Source organism: Salvelinus alpinus, chromosome 30, assembly GCF_045679555.1.
Source record: "Salvelinus alpinus chromosome 30, SLU_Salpinus.1, whole genome shotgun sequence".
NCBI lineage: Eukaryota > Metazoa > Chordata > Actinopteri > Salmoniformes > Salmonidae > Salvelinus > Salvelinus alpinus.
This window is the reverse complement of record NC_092115.1, coordinates 22,443,371-22,466,718: the sequence shown is the minus strand read 5'-3', so window position 1 is coordinate 22,466,718 and position 23,348 is coordinate 22,443,371. Positions and strand designations below refer to the sequence as shown.

The 23,348-nt window shown below is 43.6% G+C and overlaps 1 protein-coding gene across 11 annotated transcripts in view; it reads right to left on the bottom strand.

The window, feature by feature from the left end:
* Positions 1-23,348, bottom strand: part of LOC139559737 (disco-interacting protein 2 homolog C-like) — a 262,880-nt gene that overhangs the window by 84,635 nt on the left and 154,897 nt on the right. For 5 of the 11 annotated variants that reach the window (XM_071376014.1, XM_071376016.1, XM_071376022.1 and 2 more), the window contains 5 exons: positions 21,848-22,000; positions 17,452-17,667; positions 8,526-8,660; positions 4,703-4,822; positions 4,256-4,453 (listed from right to left, as the gene is read on the bottom strand). In XM_071376014.1, coding sequence (XP_071232115.1) covers positions 4,256-4,453; positions 4,703-4,822; positions 8,526-8,660; positions 17,452-17,667; positions 21,848-22,000 — 822 coding nt within the window. Of the gene's footprint in view, positions 1-4,255; positions 4,454-4,702; positions 4,823-8,525; positions 8,661-14,381; positions 14,553-17,451; positions 17,668-21,847; positions 22,001-23,348 lie in introns of all 11 variants that reach the window. The other 6 variants (XM_071376019.1, XM_071376021.1, XM_071376023.1 and 3 more) reach the window with 5 other exon arrangements.

Here is a 23,348-nt window from a genome sequence, read left to right as displayed (position 1 = left end):
AGGCTAATAAGAGCACCTCCTCCCAGCTGCCCACTGCACTGAGGCTAGGAAACACTGTCACCACCGATAAATCCACTATAACTGAGAATTTCAATAAGCATTTTTCTACGGCTGGCCATGCTTTCCACCTGGCTACCCCTACCCTGGTAAACAGCCAAGCACCCCACACAGCAACTCGCCCAAGCCTCCCCAATTTCTCCATCACACAAATCCAGATAGCTGATGTTCTGAAAGAGCTGCAAAATCAGGACCCCTAAAAATCAGCCAGGCTAGACAATCTGGACCCTCTCTAAAATGATCTGCCGAAATTGTTGCAACCCCTATTACTAGCCTGTTCAACCCCTCTTTCGTATCGTCTGAGATTCTCAAAGATTGGAAAGCTTCCGCGGTCATCCCCCTCTTCAAAGGGGGAGACACTCTAGACCCAAACTGCTACAGACCTATATCTATCCTACCCTGCCTTTCTAAGGTCTTCGAAAGCCAAGTTAACAAACAGATGACCGACCATTTCGAATCCCACCGTACCTTCTCTGCTATGCAATCTGGTATCAGATCTGGTCATGGGTGCACCTCAGCCACGCCCAAGGTCCTAAACGATATCATAAACGCCATCGATAAGAAACATTACTGTGCAGCCATATTCATCGACCTGGCCAAGGCTTTCGACTCTGTCAATCACCACATTCTTATCGGCAGACTCAACAGCCTTGGTTTCTCAAATGATTGCCTCGCCTAGTTCACCAACTACTTCTCTGATAGAGTTCAGTGTGTCCAATCGGAGGGCCTGTTGTCCGGACCTCTGGCAGTCTCTATGAGGGTGCCACAGGGTTCAATTCTCGGGCCGACTCTCTTCTCTGTATACATCAATGATGTCGCTCTTGCTGCTGGTGATTCTCTGATCCACCTCTATGCAGACGACACCATTCTGTATACCTCTGGCCCTTCTTTGGACACTGTAAACTAACCTCCAATGCCATACAACTCTCCTTCCGTGGCCTCCAACTGCTCTTAAATGCAAGTAAAACTAAATGCATGCTCTTCAACCGATCGCTGCCCGCACCTGCACGCCCGTCCAGCATCACTACTCTGGACGGTTCTGAGTTAGAATATGTGGACAACTACAAATATCTAGGTGTCTGGCTAGACTGTAAACTCTCCTTCCAGACTCACATTAAGCATCTCCAATAAAAAATGTAATCTAGAATTGGCTTCCTATTTCGCAACAAAGCATCCTTCACTCATGCTGCCGAACATACCCTCGTAAAACTGACCATCCTACCAATCCGACTTCGGAGGCTACCAATCCGACTTTGGAGGCTATTACAAAATAGCCTCCAACACTCTACTCAACAAATTAGATGCAGTCTATCACAGTGCCATCTGTTTTGCCACCAAAGCCCCATATACTACTCACCACTGCGACCCTTACGTTCTCGTTGGCTGGCCCTCGCTTCATACCCGTCGCCAAACCCACTGGCTCCAGGTCATCTACAAGTCTCTGCTAGGCAAAGCTCTGCCTTATCTCAGGTCACTGGTCACCATAGCAGCACCCACCCGTAGCATGCGCTCCATCAGGTATATCTCACTGGTCACCCCCAAAGCCAATTCTTCCTTTGGCCGCCTTTCCTTCCAGTTCTCTGCTGCCAATGACTGGAACGAACTGCAAAAATCACTGAAGCTAGAGACTCATATCTCCCTCACTAGCTTTAAGCACCAGTTGTCAGACAGGCTCACAGATCACCGCACCTGTACATAGCCCATCTGTAAATAGCCCATCCAACTACCTCATCCCCATACTGTATTTATTATTTATCTTGCTCCTTTGCACCCCAGTATGTCTACTTGCACGTTCATCTTCTGCACATCTACCATTCCAGTGTTTAATTGCTATATTGTAATTACTTCGCCACCATGGCCTATTTATTGCCTTACCTCCCTTATCCTACCTCATTTGCACACAAGGTATATAGACTTTTTCTACTGTATTATTGACTGTATGTTTGTTTATTCCATGTGTAACTCTGTGTTGTTGTATGTGTCTAACTGCTTTGCTTTATCTTGGCCAGGTTGCAGTTGTAAATGAGAACTTGTTCTCAACTAGCCTACCTGGTTAAATAAAGGTGAAATATATATATATATATATTTTAAATGACAGCTTTGCACACTCTTGGCATTCTCTCAACCAGCCTCGCCTGGAATGCATTTCAATTAACAGGTGTGCCTTGGTAAAAGTACATTTGTGGAATTTCTTTCCTTCTTAATAAATTTGAGCCAATCAGTTATGTTGTGACAAGGTTGGGGTGGTATACAGAAGATAGCCCTATTTGGTAAAAGACCAAGTCCATATTATGGCAAGAACAGCTCAAATAAGCAAAGAGAAATGACAGTCCATCATTACTTTAAGACATGAAGGTCAGTCAATCTAGAAGATCAAGAACTTTGAAAGTTTCTTCAAGTGCAGTCGCAAAAACCATCAAGCGCTATGATGAAACTGGCTTTCATGAGGACCGCCATAGGAAAGAAAGAGCCAGAGTTACCTCTGCTGCAGCGTATAAGTTCATTAGAGTTACCAGCCTCAGAAATTGCAGCCCAAATAGATGTTTTACAGAGTTCAAGTAACAGACACATCTCAACATCAATTGTTCAGAGTAGACTGTGTGAATCAGGCTTTCATGGTCGAATTGCTGCAAAGAAACCACTACTAAAGGACAACAATAAGAAGAAGACACTTGCTTGGGACAAGAAACACGAGCAATGGACATTAGACCAGTGGAAATCTGTCCTTTGTTCTGATGAGTCCAAATTTGAGATTTTGGGTTCCAACAGTCGTGTTTTCGTGAGACGCAGAGTAGGTGAACGGATGATCTCTGCATGTGTAGTTCCCACCGTGAAGCATGGAGGATGAGGTGTGATGGTGCTTTGCTGGTGACACTGTGATTTATTTAGAATCTGCAGCGATATGCCATCCCATCTTGTTTGAGCTTAGACTGTCATTCATTTTTCAACAGGACAATGACCCAACTCACCTCCAGGCTGTGTAAGGGCTATTTGACCAAGAAGGAGAGTGATGGAGTGCTGCATCAGATGACCTGGCCTCTACAATCACCCGACCTCAAACCATTTGAGATGGTTTGGATGAGTTGGACCGCAGAGTGAAGGGAAAGCAGCCAACAAGTGCTCAGCATATGTGGGAACTCCTTCAGGACTGTTGGAAAAGCATTCCAGGTGAAGATGGTTGAGAGAATGCCAAGAGTGTGCAAAGCTGTCATCAAGGCAAAGGGTGGCTACTTTGAAGAATCTCAAATATATTGGATTTGTTTAACACTTTTTTGGTTACTACATGATTCCATATGTGCCATTTCATAGTTTTGATGTCATCACTATTATTCTACAATGTAGAAAATAGTAAAAATAAAGAAAAACCCTTGAATGAGTAGGTGTGTCCAAACTTTTGACTGGTACTGTATATGTCAATGAAACAACTACAGTAAAGTCACTGCACCAGTGTTGTGCCACAGTACAGTACATTTACTTCAAAAAGTATTTTTCCACATAAAGTACTTTGCGTTCCTCGTGTGGCTGTCATTAATAGCATTAATATGCTTAAGCAGCAGGTAGCAGTATTGTTTGGTGCCTGTCTGTACTTAAAAAGGTTGGTGGGAAGGCTGAGCATGAAGCAGCATCGAATAAAGGAAACCCTCCTGAGTACTCCACTGCAGCACTCATGGCTTTGTGTCCCAAATGACAATCTCTATTCAGTGCAAAACTTTTGACCAGGGCACATAGGGTTCTTGTCAAAAATAGTGCACAATATAGGGACTAGGGTGCCATTTGGAATGTACCCATGGAATCAATCACAGTTATGGAGTCTCTCAGTGGATTGTTAACATATCCAACAGTAAAAGTGTTGCTGCTTCACTCACAGAATAAATAAACAGTCCTGGATGGCTGGGTCATGGTATTATTATGGAAGGCAAAGCTATAGGTCAACATTATAGAAGAGAATAGGACACTTTCATTACTGTTATAAAACACACTTTCATTGCCGTCTCTCTGGTGATTTGTCTTTAGTGTTTCAATAGCAATGATGTGCCGTACTATCCAATTCTTTAGATCAGTGTAGCGGGCTGTGTCCTTACTGTTAAGTTTGAATGATAGACGTGACCACTGATGTCAATAACCCGAGAGTCAAACACTAACAATAACATATCATGTGAGTGACGCACTGCACGTACTGTGCGGACATAACACCTACCGTAGGTTAAAATGTACAGTGGTTTTCCGTTGGTGTCCATAGTGGTGAGGCATGGGGCTTTGGGAGAGATGGTGCCCCACCTCTGCAGGGCAGCCTCCAACGACGGGGGCCAGTTAGTGACCACCCCTAGCTGCTCCCCCCTCATCGCCAGCATCTGAGCCCCCTCCGCTTTGGGCTGGTTGGGGTCAGGCTGTTGCACTGGAGCATCACAGGAACAACGCAATGTTTTAGATTTTAACGTGGCAAAGAGGTTTTCAATTAATAACAACTTTGTTTATAACCTGTAATAATATAATAACATTCTGTATTGTAACAGCAAATTCATTGAGTTTTTACACATTCAGAAAATCAACCTTCAGAGGTCTTGGGTTCGTCCAAAATGACTCCCTGTGCCCTATATAGTGCATTACCTTTGACCAGAGCACTATGGGATGGATGCCTTCTTACCCTCTAGAAGTTCTTCAAAATCGTCGACAAAGAATTCTCTTAAGGGAGGCCGTTTGGGTCTCTTCAATGTGTTGACTAGCTGCTGGATTTTGGCTGACACTCGGCCACCTACTGGAACGCCTGTAAGGGTCACACACACACACACACACACACACACACACACACACACACACACACACACACACACACACACACACACACACACACACACACACACACACACACACACACACACACACACACACACACACACACACACACAGATCAATACACACACGTAGAAAGTTCTATACTTCATGGAAACTTCTATACGTCTAATTGGACTGGCAAGGCCACTTTTCCAAGTCTTCAGAGAGGAGACAGCCACACTTCACTGGGCAATATCCAAATTGTCTTCTCTACTGTCTCAAACCCCTGCTTTAGTTTCAATGACACTATCCCCCTGGCCATTTCTCTTATCATATGAGGTCCAGAGGCTGCTGGTTTTCTGTTCTACGTGATAATTAATTGCACACACCTGGTGTTCCAGGTCTAAATCAGTCCCTGATTAGAAGGGAACAATGAAAAAATGCAGTGGAACTGGCTTCGAGGTCCAGAGTTGAGTTGGAGGGGATAAACCTTCATACGCAGCGGAGAGTGTCAAAGTTAAGGGTTAAACCGTGGATAGAAAGCAATACAGATGAACACAGTAAAAATCAGTCCTGACCAAAGCTGATTTCACAAAGAAACTAAATCTGTGTAAAGCACGATCACTGCGTAACCTGTGTTAGGCTATATATATATCAAGTAAAAAGAAAAAAAAAGAAAAACGAAACATTTTGAATCTCTAAAACACAAGTTTGGCCTTGGTACTGAGGGAGAAAGGTGCAGTTCTTTTCAGAGCCTCCATGAGCGTTGTAGTCCAGTAAACCCCATCTGTAAAGCTTGGGACTTGATCTATCAAGCAGACACTCGACGACGTGTGCTCTGTGCGCTCAACAAATCTATTCCTCAGCACTATTGACTGGAGCATCTGATGAACAGATTTGTCTGCGCGATGCCGTATGCCTCAGGAGAACAAATTAAAATAGCAGAGAGGCCCACATTGGCATACTCCATGATCTGACCGCAGCTCATTCAGAACAAATGTCAGAATCCATTTTGGGTTTGCTTTTCAAGCGTCAGATGCATTTTATTCTACTTCCTCAAAGGATTTGAATCACCTCTGATATGTAAAAGAAAGCTTCCGAAAGTGAGCCATCAAAAGTAATGTACTGAAAGAGAGAAGAGTAAATAAATATATGTGAGTGATGCGTCTGTGTAAAAAGCGGAGTTTGAATTTCACTGCTCATATTTAAGTAATTTCTGGTGTCTGTTGCAAATCTAACTGAAAGGTTATGTGACGCCAAAAATCAAATCAAAGACGATGAAAATAGTTATTCTTGTGTCGTTCCATTCACAACCAAATTGAACTGTAAAAGGCATAAAACTGTAAAACATTATGTATCAGTTGTTGTTTTCTTAAATGCTGCTCCCAAATCAAACTGACATGACACCATCATATCAGAACAAACTGACATGACACCATGACACCATCATATCATAACAAACTGACATGACACCATAACACAGACATATCAAATCAAACTGACATGACACAATGACACAGACATATCAAATCAAACTGACATGACACAATGACACAGACATATCAAATCAAACTGACATGACACAATGACACAGACATATCAAAACAAACTGACATGACACCATGACACCATCATATCAGAACAAACTGACATGACACCATGACACAAACATATCAGAACAAACTGACATGACACCATCATATCAGAACAAACTGACATGACACCATGACACAAACATATCAAAACAAACTGACATGACACCATCATATCAGAACAAACTGACATGACACCATGACACCATCATATCATAACAAACTGACATGACACCATAACACAGACATATCAAATCAAACTGACATGACACAATGACACAGACATATCAAATCAAACTGACATGACACAATGACACAGACATATCAAATCAAACTGACATGACACAATGACACAGACATATCAAATCAAACTGACATGACACCATGACACCATCATATCATAACAAACTGACATGACACCATAACACAGACATATCAAATCAAACTGACATGACACAATGACACAGACATATCAAATCAAACTGACATGACACCATAACACAGACATATCAAATCAAACTGACATGACACAATGACACAGACATATCAAATCAAACTGACATGACACAATGACACAGACATATCAAATCAAACTGACATGACACAATGACACAGACATATCAAAACAAACTGACATGACACCATGACACAAACATATCAGAACAAACTGACATGACACCATCATATCAGAACAAACTGACATGACACCATGACACAGACGTATCAGAACAAACTGACATGACACCATGACACCATCATATCAGAACAAACTGACATGACACCATGACACAGACGTATCAGAACAAACTGACATGACACCATGACACCATCATATCAGAACAAACTGACATGACACCATGACACAAACATATCAAAACAAACTGACATGACACCATGACACAGACATATCAGAACAAACTGACATGACACAGACATATCAGAACAAACTGACATGACACCATGACACAGACATATCAGAACAACCTGACATGACACCATGACACAGACATATCAGAACAAACTGACATGACACAGACATATCAGAACAAACTGACATGACACAGACATATCAGAACAAACTGACATGACACCATGACACAGACATATCAGAACAACCTGACATGACACCATGACACAGACATATCAGAACAAACTGACATGACACAGACATATCAGAACAAACTGACATGACACAGACATATCAGAACAAACTGACATGACACAGACATATCAGAACAAACTGACATGACACAGACATATCAGAACAAACTGACATGACACAATGACACAGACATATCAGAACAAACTGACATGACACCATGACACAAACATATCAAAACAAACTGACATGACACCATGACACAGACATATCAGAACAAACTGACATGACACAGACATATCAGAACAAACTGACATGACATAGACATATCAGAACAAACTGACATGACACCATGACACAGACATATCAGAACAACCTGACATGACACCATGACACAGACATATCAGAACAAACTGACATGACACCATGACACAGACATATCAGAACAAACTGACATGACACAGACATATCAGAACAAACTGACATGACACAGACATATCAGAACAAACTGACATGACACCATGACACAGACATATCAGAACAAACTGACATGACACCATGACACAGACATATCAGAACAAACTGACATGACACCATGACACAGACATATCAGAACAAACTGACATGACATAGACATATCAGAACAAACTGACATGACACCATGACACAGACATATCAGAACAAACTGACATGACATAGACATATCAGAACAAACTGACATGACACCATGACACAGACATATCAGAACAAAGAAGGGCTCAGAGCATGATAAATACAAACATGACCCCAAAATACCCTTCACTGTCAAGAAAGACATGCACCATGAAAACAAATTTAGGTCACACACACACACACACACACACACACACACACACACACACACACACACACACACACACACACACACACACACACACACACACACACACACACACACACACACACACACACACACACACACACACACACACACACACACTACCCCAACCCCTGTATGTACTCACCATCTCCGGTCTCCATGAGCTCTGCGTTGCCGTACTTGGGCGTGGCCCTGGATGCTGTGGTGGAGCCCTGGGGTCTCTCCACCTGTATGGAGTCTGTGGTGTAGCTGGTGACATCTGGAGGGGTAGAGTGGTTCTCTGGATGTGAGGAGAGGCAAGGTGAAGGAAGCCTGTTACTGTTAGTCCCCCCAGCCCTCAGCCCTATAGCTAAACAAGGGCCACAGGCTGCCACAGCTAAGCCAGCACAACAGTGAGGAGAGGAGGGAAGAGAAGGACTGCCTCTGAAATGGTACCCTACTCCTTATATGGTGGACTACTGTTGGACACGGCTCATACATACCAGATCCGTATACGCCCTGGTCAAAAGTAGTGCACTATATAGGGAATATGGTTCCATTTGGGATGCAACCTAGGATGGGAGGAGGCACGGGGGCAAGGGTCCAAGGACACAGGGCACACAGACGGACAGACGGCGGGAGGCCACAGGGGTTAGTCAGGTCAGGAGGCGCATGCATCCAAACAGGTGCACCGGGTGCAGAATAGACAGACATAGACAATGGTTAACTCCAGTAAAAGTCGATCTGAGGAAGGAGAGTGATTGATATGCTGCTGTGCTGGGTTTCCCTTGGTACTTCCACAGTTCCATAGACCTCAGCCCTTATCAATTGATCTGTTTTAAAATCATAGAGAAAAGTGTTTCATGTCACCTCATTTTCATTCAAGGAGCCCTCTTGCTAGTTTTCCTTTGAACTCTGATTTGAGGTGTATGAAAACACCCAAAGTCCATCCACTCCACAAGGGATGTAACTCTGCAACCACCCAAAAACTATGTTCATCTTTATGAAAATGTCATCTTAACTTTATCTAAGATGATAGATGATCGCTTGGGCCATTAACCAAAAGGCCGTTGAGCAAGGCAGTTAACCCCCAACAACAACTGCTCCCCGGGCGCCGATGATGTGGACGTAAATTAAGGCAGCCCTCCGTACCTCTCTGATTCAGAGGTTGGGTTAAATGCGCAAGACACATTTCGGTTAAATGCATTCAGTTGTGCAACTGACTAAGTATCCCTATACCCTTTCCAAATATTTTGGCAATGTTACATTTGTGAACTAGGCCTTTAGCTTCACATACGTCTCTGCTACGTGTGTGAGGTTGAATGTGTGGGAGCACACTGTAACATATACAAATATCTATGACAACCGTGTCAAATACTAATGCTGTGAATTAAGTTGTCCAAGCTGACACTTGCATGTCCCCAGGCCACCGGCCTCTCAGTCAGATTGTGATAAAAGGGGAAATATGGGATTAAAACAACAAAACAAAGCGGCCACCAGCTAGGTTTTTGGTAAACAGCTGAGAGACGGAGTAAAACAAGCTTATAGTTTGGGTTCCAATGGGGTAAACAAATTGAACTAAGCTCATGATCATTAAAGCATTTACAAGTGATATTCTTGTCCAAAAATATATGTACCAATCCAAGATTGTCCCAGTACTGGAGCTGCAGGAAATTTGATGCACTTCATGAAACTATGTTTGTAATCATTACCGCTCCTTCTTCAATCCCCTGGTCATAACATAAATGCTTCAACATTACATCATTGATGCAACACTTCCGCCTCTCCCTCTCTCTGAGACATCCCACATGTGACATCTATCCTTAAATTCACTGTAAAAAATAAATCATTTTTACTCTCCATCTCCCACTCGACATGTATCACTTTTCAGATTCTTTGAAGTGCCAGACGTTTTTGAAAGTCTAATCATGCCGTGAATTCCCATTTTCTTCCCATCATACCGCCTGGACAATGTCGAAAAGCATCAGCCGTTACTTTTCCCCTGCTAGATTTAGATTCTGATTGAAGTGGATGAGCGTGTGAAATCATTCCAGACACAATTTGTGAAGAGAAACCACAAGGAACTTCCTTCACTGTCTTTCCTTTACATTCCTAGTGCTCCGGCTCAATCGCTCAGCTTTCCACTGTAAAACACTAGAGCCCCAGTCAAGGACCATACATAAGCTAAAGTGGATCAAACACCGGTACTAGCTAGCCATAGCACTCATCTATAAGGGCCAGTAACCACAAGTATGTGAGAGCAATATCATTCATAGACCATCATACTGTCTGCTATGAGTAATCTTCCTTTCAGTGATAATTCATCATGTTAGATGAAGATGTCTATGGGTCTGTCCCAAACAGCACTGAATTCCCTATTTAGTGCACTATTGAGCACATAGGCCTTTATGATAAGAGCTTCCCAAAGCTGATTTAACTTTATTTATTTATGGACAATGAATGTGTCATCACCTTCCATCAATTCCCATAGGGCTCTGTTCAAAACTAGTACACTATATAGGGAATAGGATGCCATTTGGGACGCAAGTATATATTCTTACCACCAGTGTCCGTGTGAGGTTAGATAAAGAGATAAATGAGAGAGGGAAAGCGCTCTAGAGCCCACTAGGTTAAACAAGGCTCGATTGACAATGTTAGACCAAGGACAACATTACTGCCGCCCCCACTTAGCCTCTTCCTTTCTCTCTTTACCTGTCTTTACCCTCTCCCCCCTCTTTCCCATCCTCCCTCCCCATCTCCCTCCCTTTCTCTCACTCCCTCCCTTTCTCAACCTCCCACTCTCTGACTGCTTCAAAACTGGCGAAATTGCCTCCCGAGTGGCGCAGCGGTCCAAAGCACTGCCTCACTACAGATCTGGGCGTCACTACAGACCCTGGTTCGATCCCGGGCTGTGTCGCAGCTGGCCGCGACTGGGAGACACATGATACGGCACCCAATTGGTCCAGCGTCATCTGGGTTAGGGGAGGGTTTGGCCAGCCAGGATGTCCTTGTCCCATCGCATTGTAGCGACTCCTGTGGCGGGCCGGGCGCATGCACGCTGACTATGGCCGCCACTTGTACGGTGATTCCTCCGACACATTGGTGCGGCTGGCTTCCGGGATAAGCAAACAGTGTGTCAAGAAGCAGTGCGGCTTGGCAGGGTCGTGTTTCGGAGGATGCATGGCTCTCAACCTTCGCCTCTCCCGAGTCCGCACGGGAGTTGCAGCGATGGGACAAGACTAACTACCAATTGGATATCACGAAATTGGAGAGGGAAAAAAACTAAAACACATGGTGCTAATGTGCCAGAAAGTCATGTTCCCAATGCCTTCAGCGCCGAGAGGGGGAGAGAGGAAAAACAGAACGAGAGAGAGAGGGGGTAGAGACAGCGAGAAAAAGAGAAATGCTTCTCCATGACTGAGTGAGACTGAGACAACGCTAGGCTAGCTAGCTACCAGCTGCAATAACAGAGGTTATTGACACTTACATGCGACTTCTGCTATCAGAATATGAAGTTAGCATTGAAAAGTCGCCTTGTTGTCTGATTGTGTTCAGATCTGGCTGACCACTTCAGGAGGTGGTGAGGGATGCATTGCGTGCGGATTTCTAAAAGCGCACACAGTGGTGACGTCATCAGCACTCCTCTCACAAGTCACCAGAAAACTTGTGTTTTGAGACGAGAGGCATCTTTTCATTATAACGTTGGAGGAAATACGTTCCTAGCGTGTGAGGAACATGTTTGCTGGCCTCATAAATGCTAGCTAATATTAAGAAAAACATGTTTTTGTTTGGCTAGAGTTATGCTAACCCGTTTGCAATCCCTTTAGCGTTGCTTGCTAGCTTCAGAGGTTAGCTGGCTAGTTAGCTACAGAAGTTAGCAACTGCCGTTGTTGTGTTATCTTATTTAGCCTATTTCACTGTTTGCATACTGGCATTTGAATATAGCGCGGGAATAGGGAATCCGGACACAGTAGACACATTTAAATGTAGGTGTAGATGCATGACACTTTTGGAATTCCATGATCAGAACTCAATGATCAGAGCTAAAGCTGCATGATCAGAACTCAATGATCAGAGCTAAAGCTGCATGATCAGAACTCAATGATCAGAGCTAAAGCTGCATGATCAGAACTCAATGATCAGAGCTAAAGCTGCATGATCAGAACTCAATGATCAGAGCTAAAGCTGCATGATCAGAACTCAATGATCAGAGCTAAAGCTGCATGATCAGAACTCAATGATCAGAGCTAAAGCTGCATGATCAGAGCTCTATGATCAGAGCTAAAGCTGCATGATCAGAACTCAATGATCAGAGCTAAAGCTGCATGATCAGAACTCTATGATCAGAGCTAAAGCTGCATGATCAGAACTCAATGATCAGAGCTAATGCTGCATGATCAGAACTCAATGATCAGAGCTAATGCTGCATGATCAGAGCTCAATGATCAGAGCTAATGCTGCATGATCAGAACTCAATGATCAGAGCTAAATCTGCATGATCAGAACGCAATGCTAAAAGCGAGATGAACTGTCAAGCCTAGACACGGCCAGAATGCTTTCTCCAGACATATTGATATTGCATTTCCTACCAGCAGCTCAAGCATGCTAATGATATAGGAAGGGGTGCTCTTTGTACATAACATCTGTTTACCTGAGCCAGAGTGAACAGACAGACACTGGCCAGCAGTACTAAGCAGGCAGTGAGAGACTAAGGCTGTTTCCCAAATGGAACCCTATTCCACTACTTTTGACCAGCGCTATATAGCGGACTATATAGGGAATAGGGTGTTATTTGGGATTATAAACAGTGTACAAAACACCTTCCTAAAATTGACTTGCCCCCCTCTCCTTTTATAGCTTAACACCTACAGAAACAATAATGAGCTATAGGGAATCCAGTGACAGCTAGACTACAGTACACTACGGCAGGGAGAGAGAGAAACGCTGAACTGCAATGGAATCTATGGGTCGTCACATAGGCTGCGTTCCAGGCTGACTACATTGCAGACGCATGCCATATTTCACAATGCATGGAAAGGTGCATCGTCTGCAATATAGAACGCAACCATAGACTGCAAAACGTCATTCCATTAGGAGTGGGAACCCCTTCCAGAATGATGTTAATGGTTGCTGTGGTGTTCTCAGACGGTGATCAATGGTTGATTATAGTCTGTTTGTTTTCAAAACATTCATCTACTTCTACCTGGGGGATTGTAGAATCCTTTTCTTTTCTCTAGTTGTTACATACGGAGGGATAACTCATTTCACTAATTCACTCTCACCGCCAAATAGTGACTGTTGGAATAATTGATGGGTTCAATCAAGGCATTCTTCAATGCTGGTTCAGTGGGTTCTTTAAGCATCGAGCAAAGTTTTGGCACTGAAAAAATACAACTCAAAGGGCATTTTAAACAGACTACTTAAAACAATGTGGCACCTGCCTAAAGCTCAGATTCAAAGTGTACCCTCCCGACTACCCAATAAAAAAACTCAGGGATTGGGAGAGCAGGGAGTGTCTAAAATCAAACAGAACATACATGTCAACAAGCACCACCTCCACATAACTGGAGCAACCATCCATCTGCTTTGTGTCAAAGACAAAAAGCATTCTTGAATATGTAGTCTCTTATCTTGCCCAGCAAATAAATACATGTATTTCTCACCATTAGATCAATAAATATTTCACAGCCATGAAAGCAACCAAAACTGCTTTCTAGACCTTACCTGTTTCCTGCAATATTGATGTTGATTTTCCATCAACACCGTGGCTCTCATTCACAAAGGGTACTCCACACACTCAGATTCATACGATCACAGTACTCATTAGCCAAAGCTATCCATGGGTTAGCATCACTTCTCTTCTCCCAACTTTTCACACAACTGTAGCTAGAGCAAGACACCACTTTGACATTGAACGCCACACTTGATCATCAGAAAGCAAATGGGTGCGGGGCAGTGGCTAGAGCAGGGCAGGGAGGGGTTGACTGCCCCCTTGCACGGTCTGGGATAGTGGGATACTGACCCTGCTTCTCCAGGGGGGGCTGCTGCCAGACGAGCTCCGATCCACCTGATCCAAACTCACAGGACCGCCTCACCACAGGACCAGGACCTGAGTTCCCATTCTCTACTGTGACTGGGGCTGGTGTGCCCAGGAGACCTGGGGCCTTCCTAGTTTTCTTCCTAGCAATGGGCCCTGCGTGTGAGGAGGGGAAAACCTGAACCTTAAATCCAGACTACGGCAACCACACAAGGCCAAACCAAGTCACTACTGTAGCCAGATGGAGGGAAGACACTCTGCAGGGTCTCTCTGCAGGAGGCAATAGCCATATGGAGGGGAAATATAATATGTGTTTCAAATGGCACCCTATTGACTTTATAGTGCACTAGTTTTGACCGGCCCTGGTCAAAAGTAGTGAACTAAAAATGAAATAGGGTGCAATTTAAGACACATCCATAGATGAGGGTGGGGGCGAGGGGTATGGAGAAAAGCAACTTATCTACACGGGCAGGCAGAACCACACTGATGGAAAGGGAGGGAGGGAGAGGGGATGAAGGGAAGAAGGAAAATGCTTTTTCTTTAGCCTTTTAAAAAGCCAACACACACACACGGGAGCTGGTTTGTTTTGGCCTCTAATGGGAGCCAAGAGGGAAAACAGATCTGTAACCTTCACACACACAGGAAAGGATATCCTCCTCTGAAATACACACCTAGCGGAGAGAGACACACAAACATCATGCTATGTTGTGACAACAAAACGCTATTTGATTGTCATGGAAACACCTCTGAAAACCAAGGATTTAGAGAGTTACTCATAAAGTTACTAATACACAACTATACAGTTTGATGGAATTAAATCTAACTATCAGAACGACTGGATGTTGACAAGTGTTTTGATTGATAGATTGCCAAAATAATCTAGTGATTGATTGACTAACTCTTAACTGTCTTACGTGTCTTAAGTGGTGTTCCATTACATGTCAACTATACCTAATAACTGATACATGATATCACATTTCCTAGTTCAGTGAAAGTCTACATCTACCACAGCACGAGTCCCCAGGTCTTCCAGTGCTGCTTCAAAGTGTCCCCAAACACCAGATAAACATCACATCTCACTGTTTAAAATGTCTCTTCACTGACTAGAAGAAGCCAATCAGCAGTTGGCTACTAGCGGTGTCTGCAACCCAACTGTCACGGCACCCTACTCCCAACACCGTGCATTACTTCAGACTGTCTGCTAGCTGTGTCTACCTGACGGGAGCCTCCGTGTGGTGTCTGTTCTGTGCTTTGTCTCTGGTAGCCATCAAACTTGTGTCAGCAGCATGAAAACAAACTAGCCACTAGAACAGTTTACACAGACAACATTGGAGAACAGCAGTTCGTGGTCATAGCTCTTCTAAGTATGGTTGTTTTGTTATTTTGTCCTTCAATTGACATGTATTATGCAGTGACTACAACTAAGGGGTTAACTAAGTCTAGGGTATAAGAAGATAAACAAAAAAGAAAGCAAATATTTCCACACAGGAAGCATTGCAGGCTAGTGTTGTGTGCATGCCTTAGGGGTTGGAACATTAAAGGGAGGTACAGGATAGGTGAGGGGTGATGTCAGCAGCACACACACATAAATATACACACACGAGTGTACACGCACACGAGTGTACACGCACACACACGTGCACACATACATACCGTGGAGGTGTTGATAGAGCCAACAACAGGGATACTTTTCCCACATTTTGTCATGTTACAGCCTGAATTTTTATTTATTAAATTGAGATTTTGTGTCACTGGCCTACACACACACAATACCCCATAATGTGAAAATGGAATTATGTTTTTTTAGAAAAAAATTACTTAAAAATGAAAAGCTGAAATGTCTTGAGTCAATAAGTATTCAACCCCTTTGTTATGGCAAAAAAATGGCTTAACAAGTCACATAAGTTGCATGGACACACTGTGTGCAATAATAGTGTTTAACATGATTTTTGAATGACTACCTCGTCTTTGTACACCACACATACAAATAATTGTAAGGTCCCTCAGTCGAGCAGTGAATTTCAAACACAGATTCAACCACAAAGACCAGGGAGGTTTTCCAATGCCTCGCAAAGAAGAGCACCTATTGGTAGATAGCTGACATTTGAATATCCCTTTGAGCATGGTGAAGTTATTAATGACACTTTGGATGGTGTATCAATACACCCAGTCACTACAAAGATACAGGTGTCCTTCCTAACTCAGTTGCCGGAGAGGAAGGAAACCGCTCAGGGATTTCACCATGAGGCCAATATTGACTTTAAAACAGTTACAGAGTTGAATGGCTCTGACAGGAGAAAACTGAGGATGGCTCAACTACATTGTAGTTACTCTACAATACTAACCTAAATGACAGTGAAAAGAAGGAAGCCTTTACAGAATACAAATTTTCCAAAACATGGATCCTGTTCACAATAAGGCACTAAAGTAAAACTGCAAAAAATGTGGTGAAGAAATTAACTTTATGTCCAGAATATAAAGACCTATTGTTCGGGGAAAATCCAACACATCACTGAGTACCACTCTTCAAATTTACAAGCATGGTGGTGGCTGCATCATTTTATGGGTATCCTTGTCATCGGCAAGGACTATGGATTTTTTTAGGGTAAAAACGGAAATGAGCTAGGCAGAGGCAAAATCTGAGAAGAAAACCTGGAATGTTTAAAGAATAATGTGCAAATATTGTACAATCCAAGTGTGAAAAGCTTAGACTTATCCAGAAAGACTCACAGCAGTAATTGCTGCCAAATGTGATTCCAACATGTATTGTTGTGAATACTTATGTAAATTAGATATTTCTGTATTTCATTTTCAATAAATTTGCAAACATTTCTAAAAACATGTTTTCACTTTGTCATTATGGATTATTGTGTGTAGATGGGTAAGAAAATAAATAAATTTGATCCATTTTGAATTCAGGTTTTAAAAATTAGGAATAAGTCAAAGGGTATAAATACTTTCTGCAGGCACTGTAAGTAAGACAAACATACCCTAACACACAGAGGTAGATACAAGTAGGTAAGTAAGTTTATAGTTGAAGGGTGGGTTTGTTTACCTGACTTACCGAGGTGTGTCTGGCCCATGACGTCTGCTAGCCGGCTGGCCGCCCCGCTCCCTCCGCTCTGCGTGGAGGAGGAGGAGGTGGTGGAGGAGGTTGTGGAACCGTGGATGGCCCTGCTGATCCAGTTCTCCATGTTGATGCTGCCCTGGCTGGAGGTGGGCGTGCCCTCACCCTGCATGGAGCCCTCTTCCTCTGAGCCTGACGACGTGTCTGGAGAGAGGGGGGAGTGGAGCAGAGAGGAAGAGAGGGTTTACGACAGCAGGGAAAAACACACACGAACACACACACACACACACACACACACACACACACACACACACACACACCTGCATGTCACTGTCGGACATTTGCACAACAAATAGAGACTAAACTCTGTCATGGCACTGAGGGGATGTCCCTTCCCCCCTAACATACCCCCTCCACACCTGATTCAGAGGGGTTGGGTTAAATACGGAATACACATCTGGGTTGAATGCATTCAGTTGTTTAACTGTCTAGGTATCCTCTTTCCTATTCCCCTCCTCCCCACCTATACAGTGGATACAGGTGTGTCCACAGAAGGCATGCCAATCAGAGAGTTGACAAACACCTGATCCTGACTGAGGGGGAGAATGGCTTCCTTCCACAGTATCAGAGTCAGACTGTAGGAACACTACAGCCCCTACAGCCCCCTACTGCCGTACAGCCCTACATAACCCTACAGCCCCCTACTGCCCTACAGAACCCTACAGAAACCTACTGTCCTACAGAACCCTACAGCCCTACATAACCCTACAGCCCCCTACTGCCCTACAGAAACCTACTGTCCTCTACTGCCCTACAGAACCCTACAGCCCCCTAGAGAACCCTACTGCCCCCTACAGAACTCTACAGAACCCTACTGCCCCCTACAGAACCTTACAGAACCCACAGCCCTAGAACCTCTCACCATTAGGCTGATTCACTGCCATGCACCCAAATCCACTGCAACACACAGACATAGTCTCAGCACAAACACTGTTAGCTCATCCACTCTGTTCTGTTAATATCACAACTCCTCACCCAGGGATGTTTTTAGCTCTACTCTGTCGTAGTGGCTCAGTCTGGGGATGAGTGAGTGTGATTCTTTGTGTGCTTTATTTTGCATATGTTTTGCATACTGTGTCAAGACAGGGCTGTCTGCCTGTGGGCCGGGCCAAGGGAGGGGAGGATGTCTGTCTGAGGGATGACGACTCATGACGACTCATTTCTGAACGAGCTACTGAGAGAGATAAACAACAGAGGTGTGTGTGTGTGTGTGTGTGTGTGTGTGTGTGTGTGTGTGTGTGAGATACAGTGGCCTCAAACCTGAAACATTATTGACCTTTTCTAAAAAAAGAAAATCTGCATGGACTAACTTTGTAAAAGGTGTAAATTTACTTAATGGGTTTTATGAGTGGACATAAAATATAAGTTTGTCTTTTCTTGGCCAGACTAAACCTACACAGTAAATGTTCAAGAAAAATGCTATTATAGATTGCTCTAATATGCCCACTGTCTTTCCTAGTGACAGCAGTGAGACAGACGGTAACCTTTGCTGGGCTGAGGGAGGTCTCCTCCAGCATGCAGCATACTGTATGCTAGCTCAAACTATAGAATTACATACAAATTATAGGATCTCTATGGCTCCAACACCCTGCAGGCCACTGGGGTTTCATCTGCCCTCCCTCTCCATCTGCCCACAGGGATGTCTGCTGCAACCAGTGAAATTAAGCCAAAAGGGGGTAGACTAGGGCAACAACACTGGCAGCTCTGCCCCGCCATTGGCCATTTGCCACATAGAACGCTGTCTGATTGGCCAGCGCTATGTAGAGTGCTGCCTGATAGGCCAGAGGTGTTGGTCAGTATGCAGTGTCAGCCCCATTGGTGACAGTTGTCAGTCAGCAGAGCTCACACCTGGGCTCTCCTATGTTGTTGACACTGGGACAGATAAGAGTGTGTGTGTATATCCTATATAGCATCCTGTTTTTAAAAAAACTACCCATGTATACAGTATGGTCTTAATACAGTACTGGACGTCAGCATTTGATTCGCCGGTCCCGTGCGCCTTCAATGTTAATTACTTTGATTATGCTTCTTCTGCTGAGGCTGATAAGGTGTTGTAGTGTTGTGATACTGTGCGCACACACACACACACACACACACACACACACACACACACACACACACACACACACTTAGATGGGAATAGAGGCAGTGGCTTTTGACAAGCTGGTCAAAACTAGTGCACTATATAGGGAATAGGGAGCTATTTTGGGACACAGGCATGTACAAAAAAAAGCGCCATACTAATTACTTACAAAGACAGACAAGAAAACAAATAAGGAGTGGAGTCCATATCGGAGTTGGCAGGTTGTGGAGGAATAGTGTGCTCCAACGGAATACTGCTGCTTGCCTTGCTTGGTATGATGGGTGTGTGTGTGGGAATTTTTCCCCACATGCACCCAGCCTTGCAGGCAGTCAGGCACAAACAACGCCAGCGCTCTGTCACTGTTCATTCTCCCTCAAGGGGCTGTTCGCTCTGCATAGAACAATTGTGCTTCCTTATAAGAACTGTGCCTGCCCTGCTCACTTGGAATCATGTGAAAATGTGCTTGTGGCGATTCCTAAATGGATGTCAATCGTGTGTGTGTTCAGTAAATGAATCCCTGTAGAAGCCTCACTCCCAGCCTTCAGCACTAATGCAAATAAGATGGTCTCATATCGCTGTCACACACACACACACACACACCTCTGTCCACGCCACTCCATAACACAGCCCTCTCTCAAAGACACTGTCCACTCCCTAAACCCCTGGCTGGGTGGTGGTATGCCGTGTTACATTACTATAGCTATACAGTACAAGACAGGCGATGATGTCAACACCTTATTGCTGTTGTCAGTGATTTAGCACACAGCCAGATGTTGGTTAGTGAGATACGGCAAAGGGAGAAATGAGCTCTAGCATCTAACTTGCTAGTATTATTAACCATATACTCCTTCTATAAGCTGAGCATAAGAGTGATGGAGCAAAAGAGTCCCCTATTCTCTATTTAGTGCACTATGCGCCCTCCGGAGCCCTGGTCAAAAGTAGTGCACTATATAGGGAATAGGGTATAATTTGAGATGCAACTGAAGTCTGTAGTTCAGCTCTTATTTTCGCCAAGGGTCTGAAAGAGGTGACTGAAATTGATGGCAATCATAATTATCCTATGGAAGAAGGTCAAAATGGAGGCTCATCAATCAACTGTTTTTAGCCAGCATGAGCAACAGCTTCAAATCGAGTGAACCACTCCCATGGTCATCTATGACATCATGTCAGTACTAGCTTATTTCTGCCCTTAAATCATGTGCTCCTGTCACTGACAGACTGGGGACGTTTTATCTATGACGTCTCTGGAGTGCCATCAACTCTGGTGGTAAAATACTACTGAACTGAAGCGTTAAATTGCTGTTGTATCTAAACGGATGCTATCCTAAAAAAGTATTTCTAGATGCACAAAATCAAGAGGAAACAACTTAATCATACATTAACGTCAATTACTCTTTCATATTGACTCATTTAGTTGCAATTCCATCCAGTCAAGAAATAACGTAGATACTCTTCAACAACGTATTTGTGATAAATTGATGTATTTCCAACCCAGGCTGGTTGAACTGACCAACACACATACACTGAGTATAACAAAAATGAGCAACACCTTCCTAATATTAAGTTGCACACATACACAATCCATGTCTTAACTGTCTCAAGGCTTCAAAATCATTATTTAACCTGTCTCCTCCTCTTCATCTACACTGACTGAAGTGGATTTAACAAGTGACATCGATAAGGGATCATAACTTTCAGCTGGTTTCACATTTACATTTACATTTAAGTAATTTAGCAGACGCTCTTATCCAGAGCGACTTACAAATTGGAAAGTTCATACATATTCATCCTGGTCCCCCCGTGGGGAATGAACCCACAACCCTGGCGTTGCAAGCGCCATGCTCTACCAACTGAGCCACACGGGACCAGTCTCATGGAAAGAGCAGGTGTTCTTAATGTTTTGTACACACAGTGTATACTTTTCTACTCTTCCTGATTGACTAGACATCAGATTAAACACACACATTGGTGACACTGAATGAGTGAGTTAGTGAGGGGGAGGAGCAGGGACAGAGACAGGCTGGAGGCATATTCACGCCTCCGGGGTGAAGTTTCCCCTAGGTACAGATCTAGGATCAGTTTCCGCTCCCCCAATCCTAACCTAAACCATAAGTGGGAAAAATGCAAAACTGACTAAAGATCACGACCAGGGACAATGTCACCCTACATCAATATTCAGGCGTACACACAAGCCACACACATACACAGTGCAGTGGAGCAGTCCCAGGCTGCTATGATTACCTTGGTGTCCTATATGTTCCTCACCTGGGGGAGTGTAGGCATCCATGGAGGACTGCACGACCAGGGAGCGGCGCTTGGAGGGCATGGGTACTGCCATTTTACCACGCTCCTTCTGTTTGGCAAGAGCCGCCTGCACAGCCTCTGTGTGGACATCTGCAAAACACACAGCGCAGGACAGACATGTTGGAAGACGAAGATCAGGTTTATTGCGGGACAAATGAAATGAGTCTGTGGAATGTATATTTCACTAAACAATATATACTGTATATAATTAGAACAAGGACAACAATTACAGTATATATTGTAGTTAAAGTATATTATTTTAGGAAAGCATAGGCTTAGAAGATTAGGATGAAATAATCACTGTGAATGTAGCCGAAATACCACTTCAGAAGTTCCACAGTGTATGTACAGTAACAAGCAACGTTGTTCATTTTCGATACTCTCAAGGTGGTAGTTGTCTTCTTCTACACTGGGGACTTCACCGCTGTTGGCTTCTCACAAAAGCAAGACGACATCTCACTCTAAGTGGACTAATCTAACCAAACAAGAGGCTGATAAAACATTGTGCCATAATATAACTTATAAAAGATCATAAAGAAAGAGTTCGGTTTTAGTGAGGAAAATCTATTGCCAGTAACCTATGCCCTTTATGTCTCAATGCTTTAGTGGCCCTGTTTAGTAACGGCCATTGAGAACAGACTCTGGCTGTATCCCAAATGGCACCCCATTCCCCTTATAGTGCACCACTTTGACCGGAGCCCTATGTACTCTGGTCAAAAGTAGTACACTACAAAGGGAATAGGGTGCCATTTGGGATGCACTCAACACCTTTGTGGTTGTCATGTATTCTTTAATTCAACATGAATCCTGTTTTATAGGGCTGTACCCTAGGAACTTGCGTGCCCATTGGCTGCTCCCTCTATGTCTGGGTCTGAATAATGTCTCCAGACAACTGAGGTTTAATGTGAGATCATTGTGTCCAGCCCTATAATAGGCTATTCATAAGAGCACCAATAGCTGTGTGTAAGGCTAAGCACTGGTAAAATACAACAAAAACCATGATGCAAACCAACAGGAAGTATGGTGCCATTTGGGGCACAGAAATGTGTTTCTAAGACAAAGCTAGAACACAGTGCCAGAATCTGTGGCTGGTATGTTGAAGCTGTCTGCAGACCACAGAAATGATTAGCCTTTTGATATATATACTGTATATGAATATATATAAAAAGAGAGGTAGATAAATATATAGAGAGAGAGAGAAAGAGAGAGCAAGAGTGAAATAGAAAAAGAGAAAGAACCTGGGGGGGAGAGGGGGGAGACAGAGATGGGTGGGTGGGTGGGTAATGAAGCAAGTGGTTCATTGGTCTAAATAGGAGTGATAAACAGCATTGGGGTGGTAAATAAAAAAGCTTTTTTTATGCATTTAGCATTAATAGTGAGACTAATAAAAATCAAAGCTTTTGATAATCCAAATGAATTATGTTACCACAAACCAAAT